Source organism: Physeter macrocephalus, chromosome 5, assembly GCF_002837175.3.
Source record: "Physeter macrocephalus isolate SW-GA chromosome 5, ASM283717v5, whole genome shotgun sequence".
NCBI lineage: Eukaryota > Metazoa > Chordata > Mammalia > Artiodactyla > Physeteridae > Physeter > Physeter macrocephalus.
In genome coordinates this window covers 6,168,027-6,178,380 of record NC_041218.1, presented here as the reverse complement: position 1 = coordinate 6,178,380, position 10,354 = coordinate 6,168,027, and the positions used below count along the sequence as shown (strand labels likewise).

Sequence of the window (10,354 nt, the reverse complement as noted above, 5' to 3'; positions counted from 1 at the left end):
GCCCCCCCCCCCCCCAGGTTATGCCGCCGCCTTGTTGCCCTGAAAGCCGCAGCTACAGCGAGAAGGGCTAGGATTTGGCCATGAGCAGCGCCCCCCGGCGCCCCGCCTCGGGCGCAGATTCCTTCCGCACTGTGAGTATTGCCCGCTGCCCCTCTGCCCTTCTCCACCATCACCCCCGGGGCTCTGGCCAGGGTGCGGGTCTGTGTCAGACAGGGGCGTGTGTGTCCGGAGAGGCCTGGGAGGGGAGCCTGGGAGGGACTTGGGAGGGGCACCGCCATCCCACCTCCGGGCCTTGCGTGGGGCACTGGGTCTGGGACAGGTATCGGTTGGGGGGTGGATGTCAGACAGCTTCTGGTTCTAGGGAGGGAGTTGAGGCTCTGTGTCCTGAAGACCCGGGTTGTTGTTTAGCCTCAGCGAGAGAGGAACTTTGGGAAGCCTGGGTCTCTAAGCCAGCGACCCCCCTCTGACTGGGTCTTAGAGGCAGCGCCAGTCTGCTGCAAGGTAGCTCTGGGCAGAGCGCTGCACCCCCGGCCCCACGTGCCACTCAGCCCCGCCCCTCCTGGCCCCCACGTGGCCACCGCCCCACGTGTCCCCCTCCCGATCTTCCTGGGAAGTCTAATGATTAACCCCCGTGCCATAATCAGCCCGTTATTGGTCACCTTGGCCCAGCGGGGCACGTGACCAGGAAGAGGCGCCGGCCGGTCCCCTCCCCCTCCCTCCCGTGTTCACCCCTGCCGGCCATGGACTTCCTCCTGCAGCCTCAGGTGCGAGGGGTTCTTGACCCTCCTCCCCCCACCCCGGGCTAGCCCGTGTGCTAATTCTGGTGAGAGTGAGGCCCAGTGCCGGGGGGGAGCCGGGCTAGAGCTGCGGAGGTGGGCTGGGGAGAAGCAGACTCCTCACCCCTGCATCTTCTCGTGCCCAGTATCCCTGCCACCCCCAGCTGCTCGTGACCCCACCTCCGAGACTCTCCAAGGCCCGCCCTTCTTCCCAGCCTACCTCCCCCTTGCTCTTCCTTGCTCTGGTACCCCTGCCCTTGGAGATCTCGATGCCCTTCAAGTCCAGAAGCTCTTGAGCAAATATTTAGCGGTGCCTGGAGCTGAGACGGCCGGCGGGGGGAGGGGGAGGGGGTGGGGGTGCTGGACCAAGGCCGCGGGCTGGGCGGCCGGCTGCTCAGCTAGGCTGAGCTCTCCAAAGCGCCACCGCAGTCCCGCCGCTCCTGCAGTATGACTCAGGTGGGGGGAGTGAGGGTGGGGGCAGGGCGGGGCCTGCAGCTGCAGTGCGGGTGGGCTGCCCCTGCTGCCAACGGGGGCCTCTCCTCGCAAGGTGAAGCGCTGCATCCCTGTCCAGGAGCTGGGCTCCAGTCTGCTTCAGACCAAGCCCGGGTCGGTTAGCTCAGGCGCCTGCAGAAGTTACTTTTCAGGCTCAGTCGCTGTCCCTGAGCGCAGGGGGCTGCATTCACTACTATCAGCATGTGAGCGGCCCAGATCACACACCCGACCTTGACCTGCGGTCTGGACACACAGGATTTCTGCTGAGACTTCCAGGGCAGACACTTTCCACCTGCCCTAGAACTGACTGGAATGCGCCCAGCCAGGGTCCTGAGAGCCCGGAACCCGGGGGACGGGCTGCTGGGGGGTGGGTTCTGAGTCCCGAGTCCCTGGCACTCGAGGGGAGGGCAGCCGGCGGGGTGTGGTACTGGACTCTGCCGCTAGGCGGGGCGGGGTTTCGAGGAGCGACCCCCCGTGCGTGCGTTCTCACCGCCCCTTCTTCTCCACAGCCGGAGCCGGAGAGCCTGGGCCCCGTGACGCCTGGCTTCCCTGAGCAGGAGGAGGATGAACTTCACCGCACCCTGGGCGTGGAGCGGTTTGAGGAGATCCTACAGGAGGCCGGCTCTCGGGGAGGGGAGGAGCCGGGCCGAAGCTACGGGGAGGCAGACTTTGAATGTGAGGGCGCTCGGGGAGGCGGGGCGGCGGGGCGAGCGGGGCGTGCAGGGGTGCTCTGGCTGCCAGGATGGAGCCGGGGGCCTGGGGGGGCGCTGGGGGCCGGCCAGCTGAGCGGGGAGCCGTGCCCGCCGGCAGCCAAGCGCCCTCCTCCCTGCAGACCACCGGCAGTCCTCCCACCACATCCATCACCCGCTGTCCACCCACCTGCCTCCCGACGCCAGGCGCCGAAAGGTACCCCAGGGCCCAGGACGGAAGCCGCGCAGGCGCCCTGGAGCCTCCCCGACCGGGGAGACCCCCACCATTGAGGAGGGCGAGGAAGAGGAGGATGAGGCCAGTGAGGCCGAGGGGGCCCGGGCACCCACCCAGCCGTCCCCTGCGTCCACACCCTCTTCCGTGCAGGTGAGCGGGGGCAGGGCGCCTGGGGATGTCTGCGGTACCCCTGGCCTGGCCTCACCTGCTCACACGGGTCCCTGTTCTAGTTCTTTCTCCAGGAGGATGAAGGTGCGGACCGGAAGGCGGAAACGACCAGTCCGTCTCCCCCTCCAATGCTGCCCCACCACGAGGCAGCTCCCCAGGCCACCAAAGGGGCCCAGACCGGGTAAGTGTCCCCAGACGGGGACCTCCCGTGCCGGCACCAGCGAGTTGAGGTGGGGAAAAAAGCAAGAGGCTTGAGGTCCTCAGACAGGTTCAAAAATCCCAGTCCTGCCGCTGCGATTTGACTTTGGACAAGTCACAGTGTCTCTGAGCCTGTTTTCCCATCTATAAACCAAGAATAATAGAAGTTTTCTCACAAGGTGGTAGTGGGGATTAAAGGCTGGTGTGAACGGAAGTTTAAGTTTGGGTCAGCCTGGCACGGGAGAGATGCGTGGTCTAAGCCGTCTCCTCCCACCCCCCGCCGTCCCCCCCGCCATGGCTTCAGCTGGAGCATCATCAAACACCGGATCAGGGACTGGACGGGTGACCTCCAAGCACCCCCTGGGACCCCAAGGGTGTGAGAGGAATGGGAGATCCCCTCTTGCTCTTGGGGAGCTGCCAGTCCACCCTGGCTGTGGTCTCATGAAATGGTATCAGAACAAGTTACTGCGCCAGACGACCTGGTGCAGGTGTAGTGTCGGCACCAGTAGGTGATTGTGGAGTTTGGGGTTGTTAGCCAGAGAAGCCTTCTTGGAAGAAATCACTTTGAACTAGGTCTCAAGGCCACTACTGTCACCTCCCTGTTGGTTTCTGGGTGCCAGGCAGTGCGAAGGACCCAGGGAAGTGAAGGGCGAATTGCCCCTCCAGGGCGGTGCAGACTCGCTGGGGAGATAGGACAATGTGGGTGGAGCTGGGTCCACGTTGGCCGTCTGCACTGGGGGCGCAGGCCTGCAGGTGGCTGGATGGCCAGGAGGAGGTGGCGGAGCACGGCGTTGGAAAAGTGGGTCAGATTTGTGGGCAGGGGTGCTGGCAGAAGCGAGGGCACGGAAGGGAGGTGTAGGTGGAGAAAGCCTGGCAGAGGAGGGACTGGTCACGGGCAGGGGACGGGGACTTGGAGCTGTGGGAGGTGAGATGCCGGGAGAACGGTTTGGAATGGTGCGGCGGGGACAGGGACCCCCTGGCAGTGGCAGAGAGAAAGGAGGCGTCGCAGCGTGGGGGACAGGAACAGAAGCTGGAATCTGTAAGGGACAGGGGTTCATATCCTCCTTATGACTGTTGGGTAGGGGTGGGGTGTCTACAGTTTCAAAGGCCCATTTCCACGTACTTTACCCCATTTGGTTAGAAACACGGGACCCTGTGAGCCTCGAGTCCATTGTTAGGGGTGTGCCTGGGAGGGGAAGCAGGTCCCACTCTGGGTACTTTTCCGGACTTCACTCTCCCCGCACCTGGGAAGGCTGCCCTCAGCTCCATCTTGCTGCTGAGCTGACGTTCCGGGCGTCTTCCAGTAAATGGTCGAGCCGGATTTAGATGCGGCAGTCTGCTTCCAGAATCCTCACTCTTTCACATCCGCGCCTACCGAGAGTGGGGAGCGAGGAGGGGTGAGGTCCAGCGGGGTCCCCTTCCTGGGTCCCTCCTGTGTGGCTCCCGGCCGAGGGCGGGGGGCCAGCCTTCTCAGGCTCACGGCTGCTTTTGTCTGCCCAGAGCCCTGGTGGAAGAGGTGGTGGCCGTGGGCAGTGTCACAGGGGGCGGCGATGACGGGGGTGCCTCTGGGCGCCCCCCGGCCAAAGCGCAGCCTGGGCACCGCAGCTACAATCTGCAGGAGAGGAGACGCATCGGGAGCATGACTGGGGCTGAGCAGGCACTGCTGCCCCGGGTCCCGACGGACGAGAGCGAGGCCCAGACGCTGGCCACGGCCGACCTAGACCTCATGAAGAGTGAGTGCTGGGCCTGGGCCGAGCCCGGAGCTGCTGGGAACGAGGGTGGGGGTAAGAGGAAGGGGCGCCTGACCCTGTCCCTCCACGCCCCGCCCACAGGTCACCGGTTTGAGGACGTTCCTGGGGTACGGCGACATTTGGTGCGGAAGAACGCCAAAGCGTCTGTACAGAGTGGCCGGGAAGGGCGAGAGCCTGGCCCCACCCCTCGGGCCCGGCCCCGGGCCCCCCACAAGCCCCACGAGGTAATTTCTCCGCTTCACGGTCTTGCAGCATCTCCGCATCCGTCTTCTCACCACGGCCCCCGCCCCCGCTCGGACCTGCACTAATCTCGAGCGCCACGGTTGCCACGTATGGTCTTGAAGGTTGTACGCTGCCCAAGAGTGCAATATACACATCTTCAGACAGTGTTGATTTTTTTTAATTGAAATATAGTTGATACACGATATTACGTTAGCCTCAGGTGTACAACATAACGATTCAACGTTTCAACATATTACCAGACGTGTACTACGGTAAGTCTGTAGCCGTCTGTCCCCAGACGGTTATTACGGTGTTACCTGCTGTGGCTGGTGTGGGCCTTACAGTTCTGGTCAGACGGTGTTAATTTTTTTTAATTGAAATATAGTTGATACACGATATTACGTTAGCCTCAGGTGTACAACATAACGATTCAACGTTTCAACATATTACCAGACGTGTACTACGGTAAGTCTGTAGCCGTCTGTCCCCAGACGGTTATTACGGTGTTACCTGCTGTGGCTGGTGTGGGCCTTACAGTTCTGGTTCACATCTCAGACAGGTCGGTTTCTCTTTTGTGCCCGTCTTCTGGCAGCTGGCAGCGAGGTGTCTGAGGACACCTCGTTTGGGCCAGAGGCGGCTCTGGGAGCAGCGCGTTTCACTTTTCAGAATCCAGTCACCTCTGTGCTCAACCAGTCCTCCCATAACCTGTGAGGTTGACGGCCCAGGCGGCATCAGCCATAAATCAGGGGCAGTGACTGGTCAAGGCCACTCAGTTACTTAGCGACGTTGCCCGCCTTAGACTCCAGGGCTCTGGTCCTGAACCCTGACCCTTCCAGTGGATTTTTTTGGTAACCTTTTTATTGCGGTCGAACAGACACAGTAAAGCACACTCGGGTTAAGCATACAGCTCTGTGACACTTTGCACGTGTAAATACCTGGCCAACGCTACCTAGATATAGGACATTTCCCGCACTCAGAAAGTTCCTTCAGGCCTCTGCCTAGTCACCACCCTCAGAGGTGACCGCTCTGCGGTCACTCTCAGTTAGTTTTGCCAGTTCTTGAATGCATATAAATGAATCCTACAGAATTCCAATGTAGGACTTCCCTGGTGATCCAGTGGTAAATACTCCTCACTTCCCATGGGTTCGATCCCTGGTCAGGGAAGTTCCGCATGCTGCGTGGCGAGGCCAAAAAAAAAAAAAATTCCTGTGTGTGTGTGTGTGTGTGTGTAGTGACCCACTGAGAGTTATATACTGTGCTAAATGTTTTGTATACTTTTTGTTTTAGCCCTCATTAGAGCTTTTTAAAATTATTATTATTGTAGTACAGTTGATTTACGATGTGTTAGTTTCAGGTGTACAACAGTGATTCAGTTATACATACATATATATCTATTTTTTTCAGATTCTTTTCCCTCATAGGTTATTATAAAATATTAAGTATAGATCCCTGCACTACACACTAGGTCCCTGTGCTATACACTAGTAATGGAGGTGGTATTACTCCCATTTTGCAGACGAGGGAGTCTCAGATGGGTTAATAACTCGCCCAGTCTCCATGCTTGTGCCCTGTGCCCTCCGTCCTGCCATGCCCTCTCATCTCACCCCAAGGTGTTTGTGGAACTGAATGAGTTGCTGCTGGACAAAAACCAGGAGCCTCAGTGGCGGGAGACGGCGCGCTGGATCAAATTCGAGGAGGATGTGGAGGAGGAGACGGAGCGCTGGGGGAAGCCCCACGTGGCCTCCCTCTCGTTCCGCAGCCTCCTGGAGCTGCGCCGGACCCTGGCCCACGGTAACCCCCACCCCACCCCCTGCCCATCATCGCCCCAGGAGTTCCCTTCGCCCGCCGAGCCCGTTCTCTGAGGACCACATGGTCCCACATTTGTCTTGAGCAACAGGGTGTGTAATGTCACCAGAGCCCAGGAGGGAGCATCTCCTGTCATGATATCACCTCTCACGATGCCTGCCGTTCCTCGGGCTCTGTCATTGGGTGACTGCAGGGCAGGACTGACCCTCTTCTCTTGTCTGGCATCTTCAGCAAGCAGCTTCTCTAAGTGATATTTTCAGATAACGGAAGCTGGTATGTTTTGGATGCTACAATGTTGTCAAACAGTTTTGGTGGAACGCTTTCTGAAATTCTAGAGATTCTGGGGAATGTGACCTAACCTGTAGTAGGGCTGTGTAAACTTGACTGCATGAGCACGGATGCAGGATTTGCGAGCTCTGTGTCTGATATTCTGCTGTTTGCTTGTTTCCTCCTTCCTGTTGGGGAATCGCTCTCAGTTGCTGTCAGCAGGCCTGCTTCTAAGCAGCTGCTGTCAGAATTATTTCCAAACTAGCAGAAACTAACTAGGCTCTGAGTGAGGCTTGAGGGCTTGGGGTAAGGTGCCGAAGTGCGGGTGCTTTATCGCCGGGTTTTGCGGTCTCGGTTTTGGCTGCTCGGGGGGCCTTCGGTTCTGCCTGTTCTTTAGTTCTGTGTTCCTGTGAGGTTGACCTTGACGGAAAAATGACCTGGTGGCTTTTGAAAGGACCTTCATTTCTATATGAAATGGCAGCTCAGAGCAGTGACGGGGTGGAGAGATCTAGAAACTGTCCTTGAGCGGCTGCTGGACTTGGAGGGGGACGTCTTCCGATGGCTCCAGGGCTGCCATGGGGATGAGGCCGCAGACAGGCTGTGTCGTGCTCCAGAGGGCAGAACTAGGACCCTAGAGTGAAGTCAGAGGAGGCACTTGCTGGCAGTGAAGAGCAGTCTAGGCCGAGTGGGTGGCCCGGGGCACTTCCTGCTGCGTGCTTCCCGGAAGGGGCCTCTCTGATGGCTGGGGTTCCCTGGCCTCTGCTGAGCCCCACGGCATTCCTGCGGGGAGAGGGGGGTTGGAAGAAACGGGTCAGAGAGGCCATGGGACTTGGGCCTCGGGCAGAGCTGGGCCCTGCTCCCTGATGCCTGGGCTGGCGCTCCGTCCCTGGGCCGCACTTACTCGGCTGCCTCGCTCCCGCTCTCCCTCCCTCCCATCCCCGCCCTGGGGTCTTGCCTGGGGATGAGGGCCCCTCCGGGTTGTCCTTATTCCAGGGGCTGTGCTCTTGGACCTGGACCAACAGACCCTGCCTGGCGTGGCCCACCAGGTGGTGGAGCAGATGGTCATCTCTGACCAGATCAAGGCCGAGGACAGAGCCAACGTGCTGAGGGCCCTGCTGCTGAAACACAGGTGAGGCCCCGCCCACTGCACCCTGCCCGCCCGCCCGTGCCCAGCGCCGGCCGCCGGCCCTCCTCACCTCCTGCCTGCTGCCCCCCCAGCCACCCGAGTGACGAGAAGGACTTCTCCTTTCCCCGCAACATCTCGGCCGGCTCCCTGGGCTCCCTGCTGGGCCATCACCACGGCCAGGGGGCCGAGAGCGACCCCCACGTCACCGAGCCTCTCATCGGAGGTGTTCCCGAGACCCGGCTGGAGGTGGAGCGAGAGGTGAGGGGAGAAAGTGACCCTGCCTGGGCCAGGTCCGGCCACCACCGCGGCTGCGGGACCACCGAGCGAGCCGGGCGGGGCCGGGGGCGGGGCCGGGGGCGGGGAACGGCCAGGCTGAGCTCTGCTCTCCTGCATCCCCAGCGTGAGCTGCCTCCCGCAGCTCCTCCGGCGGGGATCACCCGCTCCAAGTCCAAGCATGAGCTGAAGCTTCTGGAGAAGATCCCTGAGAACGCCGAGGCTACGGTGGTCCTTGTGGGTATGTGGGGCGAGCTCGGGGGGCAGGGTGCGGGTGGCCGGGCCTGCCTCGGTGGCGCCCCTGCGCTGGGGGCCGGGAGGCGACCGGTGCCCCCGCGCCCACGCCGGCTGCACACCCCCAGGCTGCGTGGAGTTCCTTTCCCGCCCCACCATGGCCTTCGTGCGGCTGCGGGAGGCAGCGGAGCTGGACGCGGTGCTGGAGGTGCCGGTGCCCGTGCGCTTCCTCTTCCTGCTGCTGGGCCCGAGCAGCGCCAACATGGACTACCACGAGATCGGCCGCTCCATCTCCACCCTCATGTCCGACAAGGTCAGCCGCCGCCCGGCCGGGCCTCATGCCCCAGAGCCCACCTGGGATGCCCTCGCCCAGCCTGGCCCCAGGCCCCCCGGCCCTCGTCCCGTGTCCTCACGAGCCCCGGTCCCGCTTTGGCAGCAATTCCACGAGGCAGCCTACCTGGCAGACGAGCGGGAGGACCTGCTGACGGCCATCAACGCCTTCCTGGACTGCAGCGTGGTGCTGCCGCCCTCGGAGGTGCAGGGCGAGGAGCTGCTGCGATCCGTGGCTCACTTCCAGCGCCAGATGCTCAAGAAGCGAGAGGAGCAGGGCCGGCTGTTGCCCCCGGGGGCTGGGCTGGAGCCCAAGTCAGCCCAAGATAAGGGTACGGGCCAGTGCAGGCCGGGGCCAGGTCTGGGCTGCCGGCTGAGGGCTCGGGGGTTGGGCTGGAGGGTGGTCTGTTGCACGCGGAGGAGAGCGGGACGGGAGGAAGAGGGCTGTGACGGGCGCCCTGATGGAGGCCTGGGTTGCAGCGCTCCTGCAGATGGTAGAGGCGGCAGGTGTGCTGGAAGACGATCCCCTTCGGCGGACAGGCCGGCCTTTTGGGGGCTTGATCCGAGACGTGCGGCGCCGCTATCCCCACTACCTGAGCGACTTCCGAGACGCGCTCGACCCCCAGTGCCTGGCCGCCGTCATCTTCATCTACTTCGCGGCCCTGTCTCCTGCCATCACCTTCGGGGGGCTGCTGGGTAAGGAGAGGCTTCGGGTCGGGGTGGGGAGCGCACGGGTCCCCCCGGCCGCCAGCCCCTGAGCTGGCTCTCGCCGCCCTAGGAGAGAAGACGCATGACCTGATTGGAGTATCGGAGCTGATCATGTCCACGGCAATCCAGGGCGTGATCTTCTGCCTGTTGGGGGCTCAGCCGCTGCTGGTGATCGGCTTCTCGGGGCCCCTGCTGGTCTTCGAGGAAGCCTTCTTCTCGGTGAGGGGCCACGGGCTACCCGGGCTGGTTCTTCCTGCCCAGCTCAGCTCCCCCTCCTCTTCCCCCAACGCTCCCCACCCCGCAACCCCGTGAGCCCGCCCCGGGCTCCAAATCTGACTGCCGCCCCCGCCCCAGTTCTGCCGCAGCAACAGCCTGGAGTACCTGGTGGGCCGCGTGTGGATCGGCTTCTGGCTGGTGCTGCTGGCCTTGCTCATGGTGGCCCTGGAGGGGAGCTTCCTGGTACGCTTCGTCTCCCGCTTCACCCAGGAGATCTTCGCCTTCCTCATCTCCCTCATCTTCATCTACGAGACCTTCTACAAGCTGGTTAAGGTGGGTGGGCCTGACAGGACCTGGCCCAGGTGGGGCCGGGCTTTGGGACTAGAGGGGACCGGGGGCGTCCTGCCCCTTTGCTCTCCGAGCGTGAGGCCGGGCTGCTGCGCGGGGCCACAGAACCTAGGCTGGTCCTTCCTCCTGCCCCCACCCCTCCCCGCCCGTCACCAACATATACACCAGAGCTTCAGATCAGTCTTAAAGACTCACGTTTTGTTTCTTCTTTTAACTTGCAAATACATTCTTGCAAGAGTAGTACACATGCTTCACTGCATATAAGACGTATATTTCACAGTATCTTCTGTGAAATAAATTTTCAAAAATTTAAGACGTGGGGCTTCCCTGGTGGCGCAGTGGTTGAGAGCCCGCCTGCCGATGCAGGGGACGCGGGTTCGTGCCCCGGTCCGGGAGGATCCCACGTGCCGCGGAGCGGCTGGGCCCGTGAGCCGTGGCCGCTGAGCCTGCGCGTCCGGAGCCTGCTCTCCTCAACGGGAGAGGCCACAGCAGTGAGAGGCCTGCGTACCGCAAAA

General features: G+C 62.0%; 1 protein-coding gene across 5 annotated transcripts in view; it reads left to right on the top strand.

The window, feature by feature from the left end:
• The window catches only part of SLC4A2 (solute carrier family 4 member 2), a 17,254-nt gene that overhangs the window by 2,572 nt on the left and 4,328 nt on the right, over window positions 1-10,354 (top strand). For 2 of the 5 annotated variants that reach the window (XR_003679684.2, XM_028489577.2), the window contains exons 2-14: window positions 18-131; window positions 1,778-1,943; window positions 2,101-2,342; window positions 2,423-2,541; window positions 4,059-4,291; window positions 4,391-4,533; window positions 6,142-6,322; window positions 7,598-7,733; window positions 7,823-8,244; window positions 8,366-8,899; window positions 9,048-9,263; window positions 9,346-9,494; window positions 9,630-9,824. Coding sequence is in view for 4 of the 5 variants with exons in the window: in XM_028489577.2 (XP_028345378.1) it covers window positions 81-131; window positions 1,778-1,943; window positions 2,101-2,342; window positions 2,423-2,541; window positions 4,059-4,291; window positions 4,391-4,533; window positions 6,142-6,322; window positions 7,598-7,733; window positions 7,823-8,244; window positions 8,366-8,899; window positions 9,048-9,263; window positions 9,346-9,494; window positions 9,630-9,824 (2,787 nt within the window). In the remaining variant the exon portion in view is untranslated. The remainder of the gene's footprint in view (window positions 1-17; window positions 132-1,777; window positions 1,944-2,100; window positions 2,343-2,422; window positions 2,542-4,058; window positions 4,292-4,390; window positions 4,534-6,141; window positions 6,323-7,597; window positions 7,734-7,822; window positions 8,245-8,365; window positions 8,900-9,047; window positions 9,264-9,345; window positions 9,495-9,629; window positions 9,825-10,354) is intronic. The other 3 variants (XM_024129661.3, XM_028489579.2, XM_028489578.2) reach the window with 3 other exon arrangements.